The following is a 26,492-nucleotide window of genomic DNA, read 5'->3' as shown; positions in this document are numbered from 1 at the left end:
ATCGCTATGATGCTCGGTTATCACGCATACCAGCCTATCTCGCCCTGTATAGGTCTTGAGAGTCCTGACGTGAGCAAAACTGCTGCAGCGTGGCGACACCGGGCCTAGAAATACCGTGAATAAACCGGAAGACGTTGTTCTGCAAGCATCTCCCAACTGCATTGAATGGATGGTTGGAAACGCAGCATGCAAGTGCTGAGAAAATGGGGACGGGGTTGAGGGGTAAGCAATCTGGTTTATCTGGACTGAGCTGCTCGATTCCAAATTAAGCATTAGCCAACATATCTCGAGCTCGTTGCCAAACAAGCACCAACGCATCGACCATAGCAGTGACATTGGATTACTTGGACCGCGTGGCAGGCAGAACAACCTACTTAAGAAGGGCGAGGGAACAGACACTGAGGAATCCGCACGCAACTGCAGCTGCTGTCCGGTGGCGGTGCTACGGCTCATTCCACCACGCCATCGGAGCGGGCCACTCCAACGTCACAGCTGTCACGCCCCGTCACGCAGTCAAATGACCGATCCGAGCGCGGGTGCCCACGCTCCTGGCGCACGTACCTGCGTAGTGTCCGGGGCTGAGTGGTTCGCCATACTTCTCGCAGATGGCGCTGTACGGGGTACGGTATCCGGACTCGGCGTACTGCTCCCCCAACGCGGTCTGCCGGTGGAGGGGACGGTGCTCGTGACTGAGGGCTGCCGGCCCCGCCGGCCACGTACATGGTACAGTCGAGCGCGCGCCCCGCCTGCGTACGAAACACGGCGTCAATAACGTGATGGTGTTGAAACGCATGGCGCACGACGTTGCGAAGCCACTAAAATGTCCTTAATATGTTGAGGTTCTTTCTCAGCTAATGCCAATTGCAGGGGCTGCTAGATTATGGGGAATTGTGGCCAGTGACGTTACGCTGGTAAATCGAACTGAACGAGATTGGTCACTGCGCGAAAGACGCATTTCATCGCTATCAGCTGGATAATCAAACACTTTTCCGACACCTCTCTAATCACAAACATACCACTAAAAAATAAACTAAAAGTCCTGGCGCCGCTAAACAGGCGCCTGAAATACCCGCCTTCGTCTCCGAAAAACCTCCATCGTCTCACCACCACAACTCCGCCAGCACCACAAGCCCGTCACCAGCGCCACGCCCTGGCCACCAGCGCACCACCAGCCTCAGCCGCCATCCCCCCGCCGCCGCGCCCAATCCCCGGCCGGCCTCCCCCGACCCGTCAGTCGTCAGTGGACCGAGCCAGCGGCTGCCGTGGCGCTGCAGTCAGCCCCGGAGCCGCGGCGTGGCCCCGGAGGTCACCTGCCGGCGCTCGCCGACCAGCTGATTTATGTCCGGCACCGCCGCGCTCGGGCCGACCCGGGAATAACAGAGCAGGGGGCGACACGCTGCTTGACATTCCGGACGGCGCACCGCCGCGGTTCGACGGCCTGATTCCTAACATCAGAAGAACGCATCGTCGCCCGTCCCCCCCGCCCCGCCAGAAGGGAAGTGGGGGAGGGGGTATTAGGCGGCGATCGCTCACGCCTGATCAAAGGTCCCGCCGCGATGACCTCGCCGCATCGCCCACGCCCGTAATGGCTCGGTGTGTTTGTTCTCGCCCCAGGGGTCGGCGCGCCGAGCGGCATCGCTGTCTGCAAGGCGCCCTATCTGTCGGTGGGGGCATGACATCAGGCGGGCTCTATCGCGCCCAGCCCGGCGCCGCCGCCGCCGGGCCGAGTCAAAGGGCGTCGATGACTCGGCCGCACCGGAAGCCGGCTCGCGGCCGACTCAGCGGCGCGCTGCTCGCTGTTTATTCCGCTCACAGCGACGGACAATGGGACGGGAGCGGGCGCGCTCGAGCCCTGCTATCCGTCATTGGAGCGGCCGACTGACAGTGCCGTCCCGGACGCAGGCCCACGTGCCCACATCCGCGAACGCCCCGCATAACGCACGCCACACTAACGGTCGCCGGGGGCATGGGAACCGGCGCTCGTGAAACACGACAAATAGGCGTGGTGTGTCCGTGGCCAGCCTCGCCATGCGGAGGCGATGCTCTGCCTTCTAACCGCCACCACGAAGACATATTTTGGTACCGTGATCCAACTATTCTAGACGCGTTGAAGGAACAGGGCGTTGATCAATCTGGCATCGCGTAAGGCACGGCGATCGGTTACGGCACGGTTATTGGTGCGGTACGGTGCGGTACTCGGTACGGTGCGGTACGGTACGGTATGGTGATCGGTACGGTACGGTCACCATGTATGGTAATCAGAGCACGAAACAAAACGCGCATTTCTGCACACCTTGACGCGTGTCCTCTATACTGGAGATTACTCGGCGCATCAGTATGCCTCAGTATGTCGTCCACATCCACACCATCGGGGTGCACCAGCTTGGTGTACCGGAATGCACCAGCGTCCACGGTGACCCACCTTGGCACCGTCCGGGTGCAGTCGGTCGGCGTACGCGGGAGCCAGCTGACTGACGACCTGGCCGGCCCGCTGGGCGCGCACCCTGTGCACGATATACAGGATGACAGCACCAGGATCAGGATGACGCTGCTCAGAGCCGCCAATCAGGCCGATGTGCTCGTTGGAGAGGCCGTCGCCCGTCCGCCGTCGTGGCTCGCTGCGAACAGGGGCGCCGGCGGTTAGCAACATGGCGGCGCGCAACGGCGGACAGCGCGCCGCCATTGTGCTCAGCTGACCGCGCCCCCGGCATGGTTAATGCAGGGTGTCTGTGAGTGATAGCGGGACTGCATCACGTCGAGGAGAAACAATCGGTCACCCTTTGAGCGGCGCATGTCGACGCGGGCGGCGCCCCCGGGTCGGACCGGCCACCGGACGCGGCCGGTCATTAGCACATGGAAGTCGTCCGTCAAGTTGTAAAGGTCATCGGCGAGCGGCATTTGCTTGGGTCAATGTGGTTTGGGTCATTCTGGGCCGGCTATAACTCCTGCAGCGGGCCAGTCCTTACAGTAGACATGAAAATCATGGACTACATGCAGTTACGCCCGTAGTCACGCTTTCGTGGAACGGTCCTTTCTCAGGGCATGCCCAAATCAGTGTCAGTTGGAATTTAAATGAGCATTGGTTTAACGCATTTAAACCCCGATTTTAGCAGCGGACCACTTGCCCCACATTCAGTCGCATCGTGGCACCGGAACTGTGCCTTAAGGCGCCCGTAAGCAGCGAACGGCCCAATCGCTAACGAACGGCCCAATCGCAGCGAACGGCCCAATCGCTAACGCAGAACTGTCACGCGCCGGTCAGCTCCCTGATCAACGCGAGCAATGGATGCCAGCGTCCATGGGAATTCCTTCCTGATCTCAACAATGTACTAATGACATCTCACAACAGCTAGGCCTTATTTCGCTTTGGTTCGTTCATCTGCATACGCGACAGGCCGTGAGCGTTGTTCTGGCGGTTTTGTCTGCTTTGGCAGGTGCTCGGGCCGGGCAGAAGACTCCGGCTTGTTTATGAGAGGTCGCCTTAGACACGGGCCATCCGAGAGGCCAGATTAAGGCACCAACTGCACGCCTGTCCGAGTTATTCCCCCTCTCATCTCGCATAAGTGCTGGCCACACGCCCGTTTACTCACACATAAACATGGATAATTCGTGGGCGGTACGAGAGGACGGCTGCGACGGCGGCCGGCCGGCTCCACCCCGTGGCGGAGCCCGCCGCCGGCCCGCGCGGGGCCGCGCCGCCCCGGCCGCCGACCGACAATGCTGCGGGGCCAAGCTCGCCACACGGCACGCCATAAATCACCTGCAAACGCCCGCCTGCTTAGATCCGGCCGCTTAATCACAGGGCGCCATTCATAATCAACTCCGTAAGTGGGACGAATGAATGTTTTAATTCGGCGCATCATTCAATACGTCGGAGGAGCCCGGGATGGCCGCTTTCAACAGGTGCGTCGCTATCCGGGCGCAGTGTCAGGTCAACGCCTCAGTTCGGCTGTGGGCTGTTCATCGGCATGCCGGCACGTGGTTATTGCCGCTGTGAGTCACTATGTCACTATGTTACTGTGTCACGAACTGCTCATGCCTTGGAAAGAGCATGACGCCTTAAAATCGGCAAGTTAAAAACAGTTTGCTGGTACGTAAGCCGTGATAAAAACGAGATCTTAGGTCAATGCGCTCTGAGGGAATGCCTGCCATTCGTTGTCGTCCGGTCTGCAAAACGGACTGGGCCAACCGACATTCCAAGAGCAGCTTTTCAACATGAACAGCTCGCGATCAGATGCAATGCTGCCAGTTTTGAGCTCTGTCACCAGCCAACTAGGCCAAAAGCTAGTAGGACCAAACGACGCGGTAACAAAGTACCACTATTGCTCACCGCCTCTCGAACGACGCATGTGAGTCTAAAACTTCTATGAATATACTCAGATGCCAAAAGAGTCCCCGGAAAAACAGGAGTAACTCAGGAAGATGAAGATAACTTAAAAATGTCACGCTACCTCAGGAATGTTAAAGACACATCAGGGGAGTGTGCAGCAAATTTAATGTACCTAGCTAATACCGCTCCCTTAAAGCGCTGAAAATAAAAAACCTTCAAAAACTATTTTTCCAAGTTGGATGGGCACGTATGTTCCAAAGTACACTTTTTCAACCGCACATGACGCCGACAATAAAGAATCCCCAGCTATTAAACGTTTACCCAAGTAGCCGCACCGTAACGCTGCGGCCAAAAGCGTTCCCATATCTGAGTGTTGGTTTACACATACTCGCTCTCATATCTGAGAGTGTTCGTCATTCAGACTGGCTCTCATAACTGAGAGTGTTCGCTGTAAATACTCGCTCTCATAACTGAGAATGTTCGTTACATATACTGCCACATTCGATTCCATTAGTACCCTCGCAAAGGGTTTTTCGGGTTTATAAAGGCCAAAGCTTTGCAAAATTATTGTGGCGGAAACAGCAAAAACGACCGGGGAATACAGAACTGTATCATCACTCAGGAGGAAATAGCGTAACTTTTGTGTACCCAACGATGAAATGACTTCCCATTACCACATATCCCTCTTACCAAACGGACCTAATGCAGGCACGCTGAACAAATTTGTTTGCTTCGCAAAAAGCCCCATAACAAGCAAAAGCTGAGACCAGAAATAACTGGGTATGCACATGACAGGCAATGTATCACGTTGACCTCGAATGCTGCTCCAGACCAGACCGAACAGAGACGGACGATCGGGAGCCGACGGTGCGGGGGTGAAGAGGACAGCTCTCACGACGTCGTATCGGAGAACCGACGGTGCGGACGAGTCGTATCGGAGAAACGACGGTTGCGGGGTGAAGAGGGACGGCTCTCAGGCCGTCGTATCGGAGATCCGCCGGTACGGGTGAAGAGGACGGTAAGGGCGAAGAAGAGGAGTTCTCATATGATTTGCCGTGATTTGCTGGCGTTGGGCCTTTGAGAATGCACATGTACTACAGTGTTATATCTTAACACTGTTGCTAGCTGTTATGATAGTGAGAGATCTTGATTTCACAGGGGAAATATCCGTGAAGTCATGAGACAACCGTTTCGTGTATCAAATGCGTGGTTCAGGAGTAAGCTGGAATTGGCTGCTCATGTTATGTCATGGTGATTACTAAAAGGACGCATCACATATAATGCTGGTTGGTCTCAGCGCAGCAAATCGGTGAGAGGCATAGGCTGACCCGGACGGCGAGGCACGTCCCGCGTCGGCTGTCCCGGACGGCGAGACACGTCCTGCATCGGCTGACCGGACAGCGAGACTTCCCGCATCGGCTGACCCGGACGGCGCGACTTCCCGCATCGGCTGACCCGGACGGCGAGACTTCCCGCATCGGCTGGCCGAACAACGAGACTTTCCCGCATCGGCTGACCCGGACGGCGAGGACTTCCCGCATCGGCTGCCCCGGACGGCGAGACTTCCCGCATCGGCTGACCGGGACGGCGAGACTTCCCGCATCGGCTGACCCGGACGGCGAGACTTTCCGCATCGGATGACCCGGATCGGCGAGACTTCCGCATCGGCTGACCGGAGGCGCGACTTCCCGCATCGGCTGACCCGGACGGCGAGACTTCCCGCATCGGCTGACCCGACGAGACTTCGCGTCGGCTGACCCGGACGGCGAGACTTCCCGCATCGGCTGACCCGGACGGCGAGACTTCCCGCATCGGCTGACCCGACGGCGAGACCTATCACGCATCGGCTGACCCGGACGGCGAGACACCTCCCGCATCGGTGACCCGGACGGCGAGACTCTCACGCATCGGTGACGGGGCTGACCCGGACGGCGAGACACGTCCCACGTCGGCTGACCCGGACGACAAGACACGTCCGCGTCGGCTGACCCGGACGGCGAAACACGTCCCGCATCGGCTGACCCGGACGGCGAGACCTATCACGCATCGGCTGGCCCGGACGGCGAGACACGTCCCCGTCGGCTGACCTGGACGGCGAGACACGTCCCGCGTCGGCTGACCCGGACGGCGAGACACGTCCGCGTCGGCTGACCGCGGACAGCGAGACACGTCCCGCGGTCTCGCCCCGCGTCGGCTGACCCGGACGGCAGACACGTCCCGCGTCGGCTTCCTGCCACACAGCGGCCGTCGGCTGACGTGTCCAGAAGACGAGACGGCCGCCCATTCAGGGCCTAACGCTGCCGTCAGTCAGCCGCCCGCCGCCGCCATTGTGTGGGCACCTCTGCGACGCTGCGACGATGCCGGCCGAAATGGAGCCACTTCGACAGCCTCGGATATCACGTCAGGCAACACGCAGTGCTGCGCGTCACCGTGCCGCTGAAGCTACTCTTCGGGGTGGCGGTGGTTGTGGGGTGGGGGTGTTTATGATGGCGATTTTGCCTTTTCGCAGACGACGCGAAGGTGTTCCGTGAAGGAGGTCGCAGAAGCTCAAGAGGGGCGTCTTATTTTCCGCTGATTTCGGGCATGTTTCCTATGGGAGATTAACGAGTGCGCTAGCTGGAAGGTGAAGACGCGAAGACAAGCTGGTGACAACTGCTTGCGTACTGAAGGCGTCGTACAGGAGTTAGTTGGAGTTAATTGCACATGCAATGCTTGTACCGATTTCCATTACAAGTTAAGCCCTTTCAGACTCAGTGAATTTCGGGATTCGTGACTCTGCAATCGAACAGAGTGTAGCTGATTCGATACAAGAAAACTTCGCGATGAAAGTTGAGACGTATAGCTTTGGCAGACGCATCCATTCCGCTGAAAACATTTAACGGCATATTAGAATCAACCCAGACGGAGGATGCATCAAAAATATGAAAAACAAACACTCCATCTCCCGAAAAAATGGTGAAAGCAAACAGAGGCACGCGTCAAGGAGATCAATGCTCGACACGCGAAGCCAAACGACAGAGCGTCTGCCTCCGGAGAAAGCGACGGTGGTGGACATACATGGCAGACTGGGAACTCATCTGGCGGCGCGTTGAAAAGAAACATGCACGAGCTTCCAGCTGTCGGCGGCCGGCTGAAGGGCACACAGAGGTCAGGTGGAGAGCCCTTTCTAATCGGTGGCGCCCCGTGGTGGCACTGTTGTTATCATCGCCGGACGGCCATTTCTTTCATTGCTGAATGAGTGCTCCTGCGGCTGCAGCTATTTCGCTCGGCGCCATCGATCAATTAAGCACCGCCACCGACAATTGAAATATCATGGACGATGACGAGGCTCTCGGCGCGGCGGAGTGGAGAGCATAGCGTGCGAGGAGGCCGCGTGCTGCGGAAAAGGGCCGCATCATCCGCGCCAGGTAGGTTCTTCTTATCCAAACTAATTGAAACGTCTGCGGGCAGGCCTAACTAACGAGGCCGCTACTTGAGTCAGTTGCTGTGACGCAATTTATCACCACTAACGAGCCAAATGTGGCGCGCTACCGACGTGACAGATGCCGCCGCGCGCCCTCCGAGAAGCGGAGCAGCATACGCGGCATACAGCGGCGCCACCTACAGAGATGCCGCCAGTGGGGCCGGCAGGAGGTCATCAAAGGTCGCCTGGCCAGCCGGAGGCGTCTGGCAGCGTGAGCCCGCGTTTGTACAGGCACTCAAGTATTCCAGTGATGTCCACCGAACCAACTCACAAAATGTCACGACTAGCGAGCGAACCTCCTGGAGTGAAAGCAGTGGCAATGTCCGCGGGGGGGGGGGGCAAGACCAGGGCCGCCTGGGAGATCGCTTGTCCTACCAGTGGCGGGTGGGCAGCTTGTTCGCCGCGGCGCAGCACTGAACCGGACCGATCCCCGCACCGAGATTCCCACTGGGACTTTTTGTCCGCGTGCTCCAGCCGGGCGGCAGCCATGGTCAGCAGGCCGAACGGGCGGCGACGCGGTCCAATTAATTCCCATTATCGGCGGCCCCACGCGCCACCCCTGTCCGCAGCCCAGCCGGCCACTGTAATTGGTCCCTGTCCAGATGTCGGACAGCGTTTTACTGCGCCGCGGACGCCCGATAGCCGAATGACCAGCCATCTGTACGCGGTCATCGCGGTCGAAGAGGGCGCAGATGGCCGACCAGACAGGACCCGGAGACCGGACTGGAGACCGGACCTGGGCACCGGACTCGGGGACCGGACTTGGGGACCGGACCCGAGGGCCGGACCCGGAGACCGGACCGAGATGACGTCGGAGTGCTAGCGAAAGCGAAGTTGGGACATGGGGATAGTTTACTTGTGGCGCACGCTCCAGCTGAGGGCGGGAGCCGTTCAGGGCTCCACTGAGGGCGGGACACGTTCAAGCTCCAGCTGAGGACGGGGCCGTTCAGAGCTCCAGCTGACGACGGGAGCCGTTCAGAGCTCCAGCTGAGGACGGGGGCCGTTCAGAGCTCCAGCTGAGGACGGGGCCGTTCAGAGCTCCAGCTGAGGGGGGCCGTTCAGAGCTCCAGCTGAGGGCGGGGGCCGTTCAGGCCAGCGAGGGCGGGTGCCGTTCAGAGCTCCAGCGAGGGCGGGTGCCATTCAGAGCTCCAGCTGAGGGCGGGGCCGTTCAGAGCTCCAGTTGGGAAGGGAGCGGACCTGAGCCTTACCGGGACACGCATGGGTATCCGGGAGTCACGGGTCACGTAATGATGCGTTGCGAACGCGAAGCAATGGCTGTGTCGCCTGATCTGGCTTATTGATGGGCCATCTGAAGTGCAGCGACAGTGTGGGAACGGTAGTGCCGGGCATCTGCTTACACCCCATCTGGCACATGAACACATTATTCAAACATCGTAAAATCACGAACTTTTCACATGAAACATTAGTTAAGCCATCCAACGGACAGAGGCCGGAAAACTGTTCCAAACCCGGCAACTTGTCATTGTTAGTCCAAGGCGCAGAAACGATGTCACTTGACGTAACAGCTCCAGGAAGAAATTAGTTGCAGGACCAAAAAAAGAACACCGAACAAGAAGTCTAGAAGCCCTGTTTTCTAAAGGATGTGAAAAATATTGCTTTCGCATCTGAAGAGAAAATACAAAAGATCACCGCTGTCCACATAAAGTATCGGTTGTCATTTGAACAGGACCCAGCCAATCACCCCACCAGTCCTCGGCAAACCTCTTACAGAGAACGGAGCTACCGCCGAGATGCGACGATTTTTACTTTCAGGCCCAGATAGGAACGCGGAAACAAACCGAGCCGAGACAGTGCCGGTCGGCCGTCATCCAGTACCTGTCAGCCGTCATCTCCGCACATCAGCTGATGAGGGACCGCCCTACTGCGGCCGCACGTGAGGATGATTAGCCTAATCAGCTGATGATACAGCGCAGCGGGGGCCGGCCGACTTATGAGCCGGCGGCGGCGGCTTGGCCGGGACTGGAGCCGCCCATCCCTCAGCGCCGCTGGACCGGCCACCCCTCATCGGTCACAGGTGGCGAGCAGACCGTGAGGAGGATACTGAAGCCCTGCCAGGAGACCGTGAGGACACTGAAGCCCTGCCATGAGACCGCGAGGAGACTGAAGCCAAGCCAGGAGACAGTGAGGAGACCGAAGCGCGCAGGAGACAGTGAGGAGACCGAAGCCCTGCCAGGAGACCGTGAGGAGGAGACTGAGCCCAGCCAGGGACCGTGAGGAGGAGACTGGAGCCCAGCCAGGAGACCGTGAGGATGAGACTGAAGCCAGCCAGGAGACCGTGAGGAGGCTGAAGCCCCGCTAGGAGGCCGTGGGGAGGAGACTAAATAAATATCTGTCAGAAGACCGTGAGGAGGAGACTGAAGCCCCGGCCAGGAGACCGTGAGGAGGACACTGAAGCCCCGGCCAGAAGACCGTGAGGAGGAGACTTAAGCCGCCAGAGACCGTGAGGAGGAGACTGAAGCCCCGCCAGGAGACGTGAGGAGGAGACTGAAGCCCGCCAGGAGACCGTGAGCAGGCTGGCGACCCGACGCCGGTGACACGCAGCAGGATTGGAAGTGGATTGCGGTCTGCAGATACGGCGTGGCCTCGGCCGGTGGACAATCAATCGATATTTGGAACGCCGAGGTTTCCTGGGTTGCGCTGAGTGGCGGCTTGAAAATCAAACTTATTGGGAAATGCTGTCCAAGTGTTATAGATGACGTGCTTCGTCGTATTGGCGGAATTGGTATCATCTATCACGTCGGGAAGACACATACCACAAGATGACATTAATTGACCAATCCATTATTGGTCTAACATATAATGCTTGAGAACTGCATCATCTGTTCAGGAAAAAGTACTGATATCTGAAATGAGAAGGAAACAATGACACCTGGGAAACAGATATAAACCTGTCAATAGGTTCGATAAAGTACTTTCACAATGCCTGAACACAATAGTGCACTATTCTCCATACGACGATTTCAGTTCCCAAAAATGAATCAGTAGTTTAAAGGCTTTGTCTGCTGAAAATGAAATGTACATTTTGGGAAAGAATGTGCAAATACATCACGCAGTGAGGCATGTTGTGGAACAAATGCTTGCAAAAGGATTGTCGCCCTTTAACAACAAAAAAGGAACGTTAAAAAACATGCGCCATGGTGTGATAACCTTCCATCTCGTCTGATCATCCCACGAAAGTGCCGTTAGGGCCTGTCACAGGCGGCGTCCATTTCGCTGCGCTGTAGCGACGATGGCACTCACCGGTGCAGAAAATGTCTCACAGCTTCGCCCCATCCCACAATTTCCCTAGGGTGCGAGAGACAATCAACAGCCGAGTCGACGCCGCTGCAGCCGCAGTGGGCGCGGAAGAGTCACCGCCGCGGAGTGCGCCGCGGAGTCAGCGCCGAGGAGTCAACGCCGCGCGCACTGCGACCGACGCCCGTCGATTCAGACGCACGGCTCGCGCCCGTCCGCCGGCGCGGCCGACGGCGGCAGCGACGGGACCGCCGAGCCCGGAGCCGGCGCCGTTTTGAGCCGTTCAGCGGCGCACATTAGCCGCCGCTTTCGTCCCATCAGGCGAGCTGTCATCGGCGGACGCTGTGCTGGCGAGCTTCGCAGCGCCGGCCGCCGCTCGGCTGCCGTTTCTGAGCGCTGGCGGAGGCGAGGAGCGCGTCTGCTGAGCCGGCGCGCGCGACCGAGCGACGCCCGGCGCCCGACGAGCGACGCCCGGCCCCGGCCGAGCGACGCCTCGCTGCCGACTCGACAGACGCGAGACGCCCGGCGCGATGAGGACGAGTCGCGCTCGACGCGGGACGGGCCCGTCGCCTGCCAGGTCGTGACGCGCCGCACATCACGCCGCATGTCGCGATGACGCATGTGACGGGCGGGCGGCCGCGGCAGGTAGACGACGTGTCCGAGCGGCGGCGCCGGACCGGTCGACGACACGACTCGCGCGACGCCGTCAGCTCGCGTGCGGCGACACGATCCCGTGTCGACATCGGCTGACCTGGCGGGGACACGGATTGCCGCCGGTGGCACCGCCATGAAACCGCGCCGCCTGTGTCGGTATCTCTGGACAAGCCGGCGACTCGGCTCATGGGCCGAATCGCAAGGCGGCATCGGGCCGGATGACAGCGACATGGATCATCGGTTGAGTGCTGACACTGGTCGATCTGTCTGATCCGTGCCGACTGACCGCCGTCAGAGGTCCCCGCCGACCGACCGCCGTCTGAGAAGTGACCTGCCGACACGCCTCTCGACCAGGTGGCCTGTCGGGACGGCGCCGGGTCCATTGCGGGTGCGAGCTTGGCCCCCACTCGGCCACACCAGCCGGCGCGAGGCCCAGCCAGCCACTTCGCCCCCCACGCTGGCGATGCGGCTGGCTGGCTCAGCTCGAATATCGGCTGGAAGGCTGGCTGCAGCTCGAGACCGGCTGGAAGGCTGGCTGCAGCTCGGAGACCGGCCGGAAGGCTGGTTGCAGCTCGGAGATCGGCCAAAGGCTGGCTGCAGCTCGGCGAGTTTTGAGCAACGTGGGTCGGTGAGGCAGTGCTCCTGACTCAGACGCCGGTGCCGGAGGTGACGATCGGTACGCATCAGCACGCGCTGCGAGCCAACGATCTCACGTTCGACAATGTGCTAGTTCAGTTCCCTGTTTAGCGTCGTCACATACAACATGAGATTCGCCAGTGCAGTGTAGGACGGTGTCGTCATCACATGCAACTCTGGCCTGCCTGGGATCACGTCTGCTGCCTGTCAGCGCCCAGTGTTACGAAGAGCATTCCCTGGCGTGTCGTGGTGGGTTAGGGTGCAGCTCACCCTGATGTGACCGACTGAGTGCGACGCAGACAGACACTCACCGATGCGCTGCCCGTCGCCGGCCCGGCCGCCGCCCTCCAGCGCCGTCTCCCGAAGCAGCGGGCCCGTCTCGTCGCTGAAGTTGCCCACCGCCGCCGCGCTCGCGACACAGACGAGATGATGTCGGTCCGTGCACGAAGAGTGCAACCGAACGGAAGTTGAAGCCATGAGAAGGTGACGTAAACACGCTCATGACCTCATTTGTGCATAACGAGGAAGCAAGGAGAAGAAACATGATACATCAGAAGTACCAGAAGTAAAAGGCACTGAACAACATAAACGCTCTTGTCGTAATGCATGTCTGTTAGGCAAAAAAAACGGCCAATTTCGCGGCCATTTGTTACAACAACGTCCCGGAGACAACCGCTAGTCCACACCTGGTGCGTGAAACCCCACATGTTGGAAGCCCATGCCCCTCCTTTGGAAGACAGTCGTCACTGATCTGATACCCGCGTGAAGCGAAGCCCCCGCCCGTTTCATCGCGCTCCTCGGGCTATGATAGAGCGAGCCAAGAACGGCGCACCGTCGAACAGCTTCCATCTGGCCGCCGGGAACGGCCGATGATCCCCATTGGGGCGGCGGGCGCCCCCGCTCCGAGGTGCCGGTGAACGGCAGGGGTGACCTTGACCTCTGGCTGATGGTCAGGTCCAGCAGCGGACGACGGGGTGTCTCACGGGGGCGTCGACGCCCACGCCAAGCAACAGAACGCTCTCAGAACGTCCCCGCGGCCGCCGGCGGCGGCTTAGCGCACGTGCCGGTCGAGGGGTCACGGACCGTCTGGCGGACGAGCCCCGCGTCCAGCCATCCCCGGCGTCCGCGCCCGGTTACCGAAGCCGACACCCCCGCGGCGCGCGTTGGTAAGAGCCGCGGCTGCAAAACTGCCGGTCAGCTCGATGGGTGACTGCTTGCGTCGGGTGACAGGGCCGTGCTCACCTTGCTCGGGTGACAAGCTCGGGTGACGCGCAAGGGTGACAGAGCCTGCGGCTGTGCACCGGCTGGCGAGGCTCCGATGCCTGCGGCCAGCTGTGAGGAGATTGTCTGCCGGGGAACTGACCGACTGAACCGCAAGGACCGCGGCGCGATGCGTCGCTGTGCGTCGCCCGGGCGGTCCCGGTGGTCCAGCCGGTGTGAGCGCCCCCCCCCCCCCCCCCTTCCATCTCCTCCCTCCTCCGCTCGCTCCCCATCACGTCAGGAGGTGGCAGGTATCGACCGGACCGGCGAGACGGCCGGAGACCGACAGCAGGACGCGCCACACTGCAAGCTGTTGCCCTCGTCGCTGCACGTTCCACCCCCCGCCCCCGAAGCCCGAGGCGCTTGTTAGGCCGCGGAATGAGCGCCGCGCGGCGGAGATAGGAATGAGCCGGCCCGCCGGACCTGAGCTCTCCCTTGGCATTCAGGGGAGCCCGGCGACGGCGGAGGGGCGCTTTCTTCGGGAGGTCCAGCGCACTTTTACGGCGGTGTAAAGTTCGCTCGTAATGGAGCCCGATGAATGACGACAGATGACTCGCTGCTTTATGAAGGGCCGCCGAAGCCAGCGTCCGTAATTATGGTCGAAATGGTCACACCGACACATAAAAAGCGATCGGGAAAAAGTAGACGAAATGGCTCGGGCATTCGCCTCATTTATTGTGGGCGAACGGGCTATATTTTCCAAGTCGAAAGACTGGAGGGGTCGGGTCTTTGATAGAGGGTCTGTGAGAAGGATCAGTCGTTATTCTCCAAAGTGACGGCGAATGACTAAGTAAGCTTGTCAAGATTGTACGCTTCCATTAATTGCGACTCGATGCTAGATTTGTAAATGTTGGTCCGTGCCAGGTAGTTTTTTCAGCTGACAGTGAAATAGATAGAACGCGTACCGGATGTTTTTTTCCTCTTCGGCATTGTTTACACGGGCGAAGATATAGCTGGAGACACCTTGGCTGCTTCGGAGTTGACTTTATGTCCGTGTGAACAGATATCGACGACAACAATGAGCACAGCTGCGTCATCAAACACTTGAAGAGCCAACAAATGCTAACATGGTTCTAAACCATGTTTGGTGACTCCTAACACATCGGAATGTCACAGTGGGGATTATTGGGACCGTAGATCCTTTCGCATGATCCGCATTCCACAGTGAGTGGTGCAAACTTGTGCAGCGAACAAGTAGAAATTTGCTGTCGTTGACTGCAGCCGGGTGGCATCCATCGTTTAGGCGGAACAACTATTAAAGCTTCATTGCTGGCTATCCCTCTGAACGCGATTTTTACGAGAGATGCAAACGATAACTGGACGTTACTAATAACGTGACGCATAAGTGAACATATTTGCTGTGTCCTTAGGACATTCCTAAGCTTGAGAACAGAAGCATAAGCATATGTTTCAGGACCCATAAGCAGATGTAGACCTGGGTAGATCAGCCCACCTTCCTTGACCCGGCCAGTCACAGCTCATTTCATCCACAAGGACTCGCATTTGGTCTCTGTCTATATGCACAGTCTTACGATTTACGATGTAATCCACATAATATTACAATGGAAGCAGCATACAGAGTTCTGTGAGGTATAGTAAAGTAAAATCAAATCAAATCCACTACTCTAATTGATCAAATGAAAGCTCGGCGGTATCTTCTAGTTCTCAACTGGAGCCTATAACCTCGACTTGGAGAGGCGAGCTGGTCCTGTCGCGGTCCCTCAGTGCGGCCCACCGCGCCAGCTGACCCGGTCACAGGTCACAGGCCAGACGCAGCCTCCATCCGCCCTCACCTCCCTCCGACCCGGTCCCCGTCCGCGGCCCCGCTTCGGCGAGATTCGTCCCGAGCGAGCCCGTCCGCGCCCGGCCGGCGGCGTCAGCGGCCTTGCGCGCGCCGCCGGCGGGGCTGCGCCCGGCTGGCGCCCCGCCCCGCCCGCGTGGTGGCCGGCGTCTCCGCCGGGTGTGTCTCCCTTACAGCAAGCCAGACGGATGGGTCCAATTAGAGCCGGGTGTGGCCGCAGCCGCGACAGGGGCGCCGACGGCCGCCGCTCGACACGCACGCGCCCGGCGCGCTGACCCGGCCGGGCAGAGGGGGCCGACCTCGGCCGGGCAGAGGGGCTGACCCGGCCGGGCAGAGCGGCCAACCCGCCGGGAAGAGGGGCCGACCCAGCTGGGTAGAGGGGCTGACCCGGCCGGGAAGAGGGGCCGACCCGCTGGGTAGAGGGGCTGACCGGCCGGGCAGAGGGGCCGACCCGGCTGGGCAAGAGGGGCTGACCTGGCCGGGCAGAAGGGCCGACCCGGCCGGGCAGCGGGCCGACCCGGCCGGGCAGAGGGCTGACCTGGCCGGCAGAGGGCCGACCGGCCGGGCAGAGGAGCCGACCCGGCCGGGTGGAGGGATTGACCGGGCCTGACACTGGAAGTGTTTCAGTTGGGCAAAATGGCGTCCTAACTGACGACGAGACGTCCCAGCTGGGTTAGGACTACTCGGTCTAAGACCGCGACGATTTGGGACCCGATGGGGCAGGGACGAATACCGGCCGCATTAATGGCTCGGCAATGCCCTCACCGACATTCTTCTTTAAGCGTAACATAAAACTTGTAAGTTGCATGACTCGCAGTTCCGTTGCTTTAACACACTGAACTACCCATCATATGCATAACACCCCCAGTGGAAATCACATCTACGACGGCACGCACGGGAAAACCTCGGTGCTGGTCAGATCCGCATGAATACGATAGTGAACGCTGGTGTAACTCATTAACACCACTCGATTATACCAATCAGCAATATTAATGAGGTGTTCCCCGCACAGCCGCATCAATTCAGTCTCCCGAAACATCCCGGGATCGATGCACCTTGTTACTTTGTCTCGGTCCGGGCGAGCTACGAAGATGTCGAGTGGTAACAGGGTCGCACCGGTGGGAACGGGACACCTGTGATGAAGGGCGCTATCAGGGGTGTACGCACAACGAGCCGGCGTGGGCCGAGGATGGATGTGCTGATAGGACGGACACGCGGCGAGCGCGCGTTCCCGCTAGTCCACGGATGACCAACAGCCAGGGGGGGGGGGGGGGGAGGAGGAAGGGGAGGGGAGACGACGATGCACGGTGGATCCGGCGGTCACCGGCCGTGGACAGGGCCGTTCACAGGCCTCCGTCCGCTCTCCTGATCGGCTCCTGAATCGGCTTTCGATAGAACCAGAAGCCAACAAAAGAAATACCAAAGTCCATTGCAGCGGCGAGCTCCTCCGACCCTCCGGCAAAAAACGTTATTCTATTCACACGCACGGCGGACAAAGGCGGAGCGTGGCTGCACCTGTTCCGATTTCGCGATATAAAGTGACCAGCTCATCGGCTGCCAGGGCTGGTCGGCCATCAGGAGAGAGTGCGGAGAGTCCCCAGGCGCTGTGTGAAGGACAGGGTGATGAGGCGCCGCCGCCGACCGGCCGGCTTTGTTCTCTTCTGATACCGTCCGAGATACTGGGCAACGCCGCAACGAGTCTTTCGTCGGCATTTGGTTCCGGATGCGGAGGTACAGGGTGTGTTCGGCTATCTTGACTCCGCGCCGGACGATCTGCGGTACAGGGTGTGTTCGGCTATCTTGATTCGCGCCAGACGACCTGTCGCAGCCTTGGTAAGGCTTTCAGAGGATTACGGCTGGATATTATCTACAGCGACTGACAGCCTTTCTCATGACCAATTTTCCTACTGAGTGGCCGAACCGTCCCATGACGACATAACGTCAAGCGAAGAGAGCAAAAACGACTATAATTGCGCTTCTTTTATCGTCGGCATGCCGCGGAGAAATGAACTTATGATTGAGAGATACACACATTGTTCGCATACTTTGTTCCATCACCGCAATGTGCGCACCTTCTGAGGTCATTACTCTAAATGCAGCAATAATCGAAGCCCAGCTAGTGTTAAGCCCCATTTCAACAAGCTGCCGTCCTTGCGGTCACCAGACAAGTGCTTGATCACCCAGCTATGGTGCTTCCTGCTCACGGCCTGGCTCACCGCTCCAGTTCGTGGCTCAGCCCACGGCTCTAGCCACGACTCCGACCCACGTCTCCAGCTCACGGTTCCGGCCTGCGAGCTCCGACCCACATCTCCAGCCCACAGCTTCGACCCACGTCTCCAGCCATGGCTGCGGCGCACGGCTCCGACCCACGTCTCCAGCCCACGTCCTCCCGTCCACGTCTCTGGTCCACAGCTCTGACCCACGGCTCCGGCCCACGTCTCCAGCCCATGTCTCCCGTCCACAGCTCCGGTCCACGTCTCCGGCCCACGGCTCCGGTCCACAGCTCTCATCCATGGCTCCGGTCCACAGCTCTCATCCACGGCCCCGGACCACAGCCCTGGCCCACGGCTCCGACCCACGTCTCCAGCCCACGTCTCCCGTCCACGTCTCTGGTCCACGGCTCCGACCCACGTCTCCAGCCCACGTCTCCCGTCCACGTCTCTGGTCCACAGCTCCGGTCCACGTCTCCGGCCCACGGCTCCGGTCCACAACTCTCACCCACGGCTCCGGCCCATAGCCCTGGCCCACGTCTCCGGTCCACGTTTCCGGCCCGCGGCTCCACGTCTGTTCACGCCCAGCAGCATTGCGAGGAGAACAAATCGCAATCAGTCGCCGCTCCCCTCCTGGAAATCCACTCGGGAACGAGCCCGGCAACACGTTTCGAATACTGAATCATAGCCGAGACGTTTTTGCCAGACGCTCATTGTACGCAAGCGTGGGGAAGAGGAGGGAGGAGGGGTGAGAGGGGAAAGAGGACGGTTCTGTCTCCGCCGTGTGCACAGAACAGACGGGCAAACACGCCCGATCGCAGTGCACGTGCAGTGTGCACAGGCCGTGTAGCCGACTTCGCCGAGCGGAGATCGAAATCAAACAAGGCGTGAGACGGATGTGGCGGCCGGCACGGATCGTGGACGGTTACCCGTCCGCGATCTGTGCCCTATTCAGACGGGGAGGTGGGCTAGCGATCGGCGTCTGGCGTCACGGGCGAGTTTCCAGACGTACCCAGTGCACGGGTTTCTTGATGACACCTGCTGCTAACTGTCACAATATTCAGATATATTCCACAGCAAAAAGATAACAACATCAATCAAACTCTTTTGTGCTGGTTGAGGCCGACCTCGAGACACGCGATCATCCCTGAAATGGGCGACCTTCCCGAAATCGTCGGCGAGGGGTCGCAACAGGCACACTACATTGTGTCCCACACGATCACATTAAGTCAATGGCCTTCATAAACACCCATAACCTCCGTGTCACAGCTGACAAAATTAGCAGGGCCATATTCACTCCAAACGACCGAAAAGTTGCTGCCACACCGGCCGACGGCTGCGCGTGCTGCCGGCGTCCCCAGAGCGGCGCCAGCCCACGGCTCCCAGCTGTAGCGGGACGGGTGGCGGCCCGGCAGCTGGCGGTCACGCCGTTGCACACCTCAGCAGGCGCCGCCGGCCGCCTGACTGGCATCGCACCCGCCGCCGGCCGTCGACGGCGCACTGCGGCAGCCTCGGTTTTGCGTAGATGCTCGCGGCCACGCGGGTCCGCCGCTGTTCCGCGCGGGCCAAGACCGGACCGGACCGGACCGGACCAGACCGTCCAGCGCCGGGTGGCAGCAGACCGCGGCCCGGTTGGGTATGGTGCTCTGCATGAAGCCCCGGCACTGGGCTGATGTCGTTAACACAATATACAAAAGGGCGGAATTTTGTACGGTCGTGACCAGAGCGGGCCTGGATCATCATCGAATGATTGACGACCGCCATTTGACTGACGTGGCCGCTGAAATGAGCCGCGGTCGACGCTCCCGATAATGTTTAAAAATTAGCCTGCGGTCGGACATGTCAGTGCAGTGGCGTTTGACCTTGTTTGCCGACAGCCGGCTCGGAGGATAGACAGGCTGTGTCGGCGGCCACACGGCGCGTCCACTGAATTATAACACGGGTCTCACCAGACGCCGCCCGCGCCAGTGGAGGCGAGTTTTGCGGCGCCGTATATGGCCGACTATTTTGGGGAAGCGCGCTCTTTATTCGAGACCTCGCGCGGCGCGTCTCCCGAGCGATGCGCCTCTCTCTGTCAGGCTGGTTCATTGAGGGGTGCTGCTGCCCACGCGGAGCGTGCCTGGCTATATAAAGACGGTCGCCCCTCGCGCGACCGCGGCGCGACCCCACGTGTCGAGCGGCCTGGAGGGATAGGAGTGGTTCGATCGCACCGTCTCCCGTCACAGGGACAAAGCCCTGACGAGACACGTGAAGTGGCCGTGTACATTTGGTTGTGTTGCTGAAAGACTGACGGCACAAAATCGTGGTTACAAACCATTACTAGGTGACAAAACTGTGCCCGTGCCCTTCATATGATTTGCCCTGTTTTGATATCGCAAATCTCTTTCAGAACAAGCATACGCACGGAAGGTGCCAAGGAAGCATTACCATCAAGAGTACATGAGTTTCTTCCTGACGGTTGAGCATAGCAAAAGTGTTGTGAATCAAGAAGAATACCATTAGAGGCAGCTGTTTGGATAACAGCAGACTCAAGACAGTAACCAGACGACCAAAGGCGAGTACGAAACCGACCACCCTGGACTGTGATCACCCAAGCAATCCCATTTCGCCGATACGGAAGCCGGCTATCGATACAGCTGCACGCCAAACTGCGCACACGCATAACCCGCAACACACCCCCGGCGCGCTCGCCGGCCGGCGGGCATCGCGGGCGGTGGGCCGTGGCGGGGGCGGGGGCGGGGGCGGGCAGCCGGCCTCGGCTGGGGCTGCCCGCCGGCAGATCTCCGTCACGCTCCGTGCGCCAACATGACGGCTCCGGTCGCACGTGCGTGGCCGGCGTGCGCGCCGCCCAACGGGTTCTGCAGCGGCAGAAATGCGGTCCACGCTCCGAGGCGGCCGCCGGGCCGGCTGAGGTCAGGGGTCAGCCTCGAGACCCCAGGCTGACCTCTGCAAGCGGGGGGGGGGGGGGGGGAAGGAGGAGAATGCTTAGGAGTGTGACACGCACCGGAGCTTTAGCGATCTCGCTGACCTAGCCGCACGGGGTGCGACCTATTTTGAGCTCGCAAAACCGGCCTTAGCCTTACGCTGCCGCATTGGGCTTTGACGAGATCCAGTGACACGAGATGGCCCACTAGGATCGGTGACTGACACCGACCCGAGGGGATGTTCAGTTACCCAGCGCCGTTCCAAGGTAGAAGCATGCACCTCGGTGACCTTGGTGGTTCACGCGGCCCTGCAATATTCTGCCGGTTTTTTTCGCCCACCCGGTGGTGACCTCCAGAAGCTCTTATCATTCCTGATGACTTCAACTCCTTCTGTGAGCTTCCATGCTCCCCGACGACCCAATCCCCTTCCACGACAGAGTCAACCCCACAGCGTTCTTTCGAGTCAATCAATCAATGACTAAAAGGACGCTGCCAGAGGCCTCTCCCGATCCTGACCTCTCCTGACCGTGACGACTCACCTGACTCGAACGTGACCTCGCTGACCAGGATCCAGGCGGCGGCGAACTGCAGCTCGAGCCGCAGGTAGCGGGCCAGCACGCGTGGCATCTTGACCGACACGTTCCTGGCGCCGTTGAAGCCGCCGCCGCCCAGCGTGTAGTGGGTCACGGGATCCGTGTTGAAGTGGCGTCCGCCCACCGAGCCGGTGACCCGCGCCAACGAAAACACCTGCCACACGACGGCGCCCGGTCAGCGCCGGGGAGCCGGCGCGCACGGGCACGCGGTCCATTGTCTGGCGGGGGGGGAGGGGGGGGGGGGGGGGCGCCCAGCAGAGGCGCAGAGCACGCTCCGCCGGCAGCCGGGCAAAAAACGGCACGCGGCCCACCAGTCAGCGACGCACACCAGGCGGGGGCCCAGGGTTACTGAATTGTCGCTGACAGTTTTGAAATTGCTTTTGAATATGGATTGGTCATAATTGAGCGTGAGGAAATTCATGCTCGCATGCCTGCATCAATGAAAGCGTGGCTAAATTAGGACGTTTAACATGTGCAATGACAAATGTCGCATGCACAAACGTGCGCTTACCTCAATTTCTCTCTGACGGTCATTATTCGTATGGATGATGACTTCGGAAAAATTCCTGACAGTGTCGAATTTGAATTTCATCTCCAGAGTTCCGTCCGCCGTCGAGTTTCTCCAGCCCACCCACTCAAACCCTGCAAAGAGAAACAGACCATGTAACGACAAAACCAGAAGCCGGCCAGACAAAGCCCTGTGCTCTGCCGTCGCACCAGATCAAATCAGCAGATCAAAGCTTTCTCACGCGGCGGCACGTCATACATTATACCGCCGCGCCTCCCCAAACACCGCCGCCGCCGCATTTCCATCCGGCAGCCATCGGCGTCGGCCGGCCGGCGGCCCGTCCGGCACCGGCGCGGAGCGCGGCCGGACGGCGTGTTTTCCAGACGTCTCTGGGGCGTCGGCTCGTCGGGCCCAGCGGGCGGCCCCATCAGCTGTCGACCGCGACAGGCGCCCCGCGGCGGCCGGGCCGACGGCCAGGTCACGGCGCCGTGCCCCGCGGGCGCCGCCGGCCCGACGGCGGACGCCTGAGGCGCGGCGGGGTCGCGGCGGTCGGGGGCAGCGGCAGGCGCGCGTCCACGGCTGGGTGTAAGGAGTAAGAAGGCCGCAGATCGCCGCCGATCCGAACCGACGCATCCCGGAGCACACGGATGGACAGGTCGCGGGTCCATGGACGAGCGCGGACATATGGTGGCGATAAGTACGTGGTGGCCTATGTCAGGGGCAAACGGACATGCGAGGGGTGCACTGAGCCATGGATTTATGGAAGCGTGACACCAGGCGCGGGCGCAGGTCGGCAGACACCGGGTCTGCCGGATGGTCAGGTGGCCGATGACAGACCGATCGTCTGTCAGGTCACACATCCTCAACATGGTCATCATGCGGCCGACAGCTCGCCCGTCTCTCGGGCGTGTCTTCTCAGCGGAGAGGGGAAGCTGTCGGGCGCCTGTCGGCAGGCGGCGTCATTAGGCCGCTGACAAGCCACAGCTGCCGGCGAGCTGTCGGCCACTGCGACGAGAACATGCCACGCATTCATCTTCCGAATCTCGGCCAGCGGTCACCGCGCGCTGCCGAGCGGCGTCCTCGACCTGGGTCTCGGCACACACTGTCCGCCGCTCAATCACGACAGAAGCCCGGCTGGCAGTAACAGCCGGTGGTCCAGACGCGAAAAGTCACGAACCACCGAGCCACACATCCTCAAAAATGTACAACGCCGTCAGCTGACTGACATCGACCGTGGCTCGGACCACCCACAGAGCCGCGCGCTGCGTGACCGAGAAAGAAGCGGGCAGACCACGGCTGTCGCGCTGCTCCAGATGACGGTTGTCGCTGCTCCAGGTGACAGTTGTCGCGCTGCTCCTGCTGCTGTCAAGATGACGGCTGTCACCGCTCCAGATGACGGCTGTCACCGCTCCAGATGACGGCTGTCACCGTTCTGGATGACGGCTCCCGCTGCTCCAGATGACGGCTGCCGCTGCTCCAGATGACAGCTGTTGCGCTGCTCCGAATGACGCCTGTCGCTGCTCCAGATGACGGCTGTTGCCGCTTCAGATGACGCCTGTCGCTGCTCCAGATGACGCCTGTCGCTGCTCCAGATGACGGCTGTTGCCGCTTCAGATGACGGCTGCCGCTGTTCCAGATGACGGCTGTCGCCACCCAGGAGTCGCGCACGCCGCCGGCGGACCCTGCAGCTAATTGCAGACGCCGCGTCGGCGGCTGACGCCGGCTGTCGTGCAGCAGCTGGCGGCGCCGGGCGGAATCCTATTACCCTCTAATCAGAGCATCGACCCATTTTCGCATAACTGATCAAAGCAATTAATTCGAAAAGTGCACAATCGCGCCATCGCGGTGTAAACTGTATGACAGCGCTGCTCCGGCAAAAACGGCGCGGCCTGTCAAAGGCGGCTTATCTGACGCGGCGCCGACAAGCGGCCATTGTCCTCCCGAGTGGCCTCGGGCTGTCGCGGCCGCGCCTCCTGCGCGCCCGCCGGCGCGATCGGCCTCGGGCCGTCCGAAGAAGGAAACGCTCGAGAGAGACGCTTTATGGTCGTCAGCGGAGCTTCGCGCCCAGAGGAAGTCCGCGAGCGACGGAGGCGCGGAAGGTGACGACGGCGACGCGGCGGCGGGACGCAGCGCGTGCAGAGTTGGGCTCGCCGCCGAGAAGAGCGGCAGCTGCGGACTGAAGAACGGTGGAGACGGCGGGAAACGGGCAGGCCAGGCTGTCTCGTTGGTCGGTTGGATGAATCTGGGCTTTCGCCTCGACGGAAGGAGCTAGTTTCCAATTGCACGTTTGATCCGTGCGTGCGCTCTGATTACCATAACGGCGTACGTTGGGTCAGAGGAGTACAAGCGGTGCTGATATCCACGATTGTTTATCTGAAGGCCTGCAGCCCTCGGATGAGAACGACCAGCGAGCAGAGTATACGGAGATTAGCAGACACTGCACGTGTGAGAATGCGATGACTTAGTGACGCCTGTGCGTAGACCGCGGCATTGTAGGAGAAGCCAGGACAAGGTCAGGCCGAAGCATTTGACCCCCCACCGTCAGCGATAAACATCTGGATCCACACAGTGCCACAATAACGGCAAATGCTTACAATCGTGGGAATATATTTCATTTCCATCATTTTCTGGCGTGATATGCTGTGAGGGGTCGGTAGAGTAGCTTATCTGGCCTTGCCTGTTCCACTTTTACACCACGCAGAGGCCGTATTACCTACGAAATCGTGAGATAAGCTGGTCTTGTTTCGAATGTTTTTCAACGATCATGAATAAACGCACAGTACGGCGCAGAGCCACAGTGATGCCGCAGGTCGACCCTCCTGTCTTCAGGTTTTGAGAAGTCCCTCCGCCTCCCGGGTGCCCGCTGGGACCCTCCTGTCCACGGACTCTGACGCCGTCCCTCCGCCTCCCGGTCGGGGTCTGAGGCCGTCCCTCCGCCCCCCGGTCGGGGTCTGAGGCCGTCCCTCCGCCTCCCGGGCAGGTTCTCAGGCCATCCTTCCGCCTCCCGGGCGGGGTCTGAGGCCGTCCCTCCGCCTCCCGGGCGGGTTCTGACGCCGTCCCTCTGCCTCCGGGGCGGGTTCTCAGGCCGTCCCTCCGCCCCCGGGCGCGTTCTCAGGCCGTCTCCCGCCTCCCGGGCGCCGCTGGGATGACGCCCCGGCGGGGCTCCGTCGGGTCAGCGCCCGGCTGAAGAGTGCTCCACTGGAGCAGCCATTGACACGATTCCCCGATTGTCCTCTGCCATTCCCACGGGCGCGGCCGCCGCTGGCCGGAAGCAGGTCAGAGGCGGGACGGGGCGGGGCGGGGCGCGCTGCAGCTGGTCATTCAGACTCGTGTCGGGGTCACGGGGGTCGGCCGTCACAGCCCGCGTGAGTCCCAACACCACGGGACTGCTTACCCCAGGTGCAGGTCTTCGGCAGGGGCGGCTGCTTCGGTTACATGAGCTGATCTACTGAGGGGCATCCTACCCTAAACTACCTCACCCTCCTCTCACTTCCCAACGTAGGCTGTATAATAAGCTCGAGCCAGGACACAAATCCCGACGACCAGTGGAATGACTGTGGGTGCGCCAGGGCTGTTGTCTGCGGTATCCTGACCCGAGCAGTTCAAACCATCACTGACCGCGACGAACTGAAGCGGGGGAGGCAGCGCTGCGATCTGTCCAGTCCGACTCACTCCCGCTCCATGTTCAGTCCCGCCCGTAACTCTGCAATCCACTTACGGCCGCTCAAAGCGTCATCGGCCTGGGCATTGACGACGACTGGAGCACGTAACTGCGCGTGGGACCTATTCCTGAGCACCAGTGGCTGTCGATTGCCTTGTTCGGAAATGATTCATGCCTAACGACGCCCTTGGCAGCCAGCCGCGCGGCCCTGGCCCGTAGCTGAACGCTGGGCGAAGGTTTCTGATTCTGTCCACCACCAGCCTTCAGACCAACAGCATATTCCCCTCCGCCGCCGCCTCCGGCCGCGCCGCTGCGCCTCCTGTCGGCGTGAGAGCGTCGCTTCGTCAGCTGACCACGCCCGTCTCGGCGGACGAGCGACCACCGCGCCAATATAGCCTGGGGCGGATCATCGGACCGGCATCCAATCACAGCGTCCACCCCATTCTGCGCGACACCGAGGCTGGCTAATATCTGGGGACGTGCGCGGCCGCCGCCGCCGCGCGAGGACGGGTGTCGTGAGGTGCCAGACGCCGCCGCCGCCGTCCAAGCCCCGTCGAGTCACGGGATCCGTGTGTCTGCCGCCGACCGGCCGGCTGACGAGGAGTTACGCCGGATTGGTGGCACGCGCTGGCGAAACGTGCAGGTCGGCGAGTTGTGGCGATCGACCGCTCGCCCGAGGGGCGCCAAGGCAGGTTTAGGACCAGTGGCGCGCTCAGGACACCAGGACACACAGAACCAGAGGCGCGCTCAGGACACACAGGACCAGAGGAGCTTGGGACACACGGAACCAGAGGCGCGCTCAGGACACACAGGACCAGAGGCGCGCTCGGGACACACAGAACCAGAGGCGCGCTCAGGACACACAGGACCAGAGGCGCGCTCGGGACACACAGGACCAGAGGCGCGCTCGGGACACACAGAACCAGAGGCGCGCTTAGGACACACGGAACCAGAGGCGCAATCAGGACACACAGGACCAGAGGAGCTTGGGACACACAGAACCAGAGGTGCGCTTAGGACACACGGAACCAGAGGCGCAATCAGGACACACAGGACCAGAGGCGCGCTCAGGATACATGCGTCGGGGTGAAGTGGTGGCAAGCGATTGGTGTGAGCTGAGCGGTGCCAATACGGCCCCATCGCAACGGCGCGCCTGCAGATAGTCGGCCGCGAGCCGGCGAGCTCGCTCCTGGTCAG

At 60.6% G+C, this 26,492-nt stretch overlaps 1 protein-coding gene across 1 annotated transcript in view; it reads right to left on the bottom strand.

Moving 5' to 3' along the window:
* Positions 1-8,739: 8,739 nt before the first annotated feature.
* LOC119102668 (discoidin domain-containing receptor tyrosine kinase B) overlaps positions 8,740-26,492 on the bottom strand; it is a gene marked incomplete at its 5' end in the record, with an annotated part of 35,293 nt that continues 17,540 nt past the window's right edge. Inside the window, 3 exon segments of the mRNA XM_037226127.1 lie at positions 8,740-8,780; positions 21,073-21,280; positions 21,638-21,768. Of these exon segments, the coding sequence (XP_037082022.1) occupies positions 8,740-8,780; positions 21,073-21,280; positions 21,638-21,768 (380 nt within the window).

The sequence above is a fragment of the Pollicipes pollicipes genome, unplaced genomic scaffold, assembly GCF_011947565.3.
Source record: "Pollicipes pollicipes isolate AB1234 unplaced genomic scaffold, Ppol_2.1 Scaffold_5724;HRSCAF=6776_pilon_pilon_pilon, whole genome shotgun sequence".
NCBI lineage: Eukaryota > Metazoa > Arthropoda > Thecostraca > Pollicipedomorpha > Pollicipedidae > Pollicipes > Pollicipes pollicipes.
This window is presented reverse-complemented; position numbering and strand designations above follow the sequence as displayed.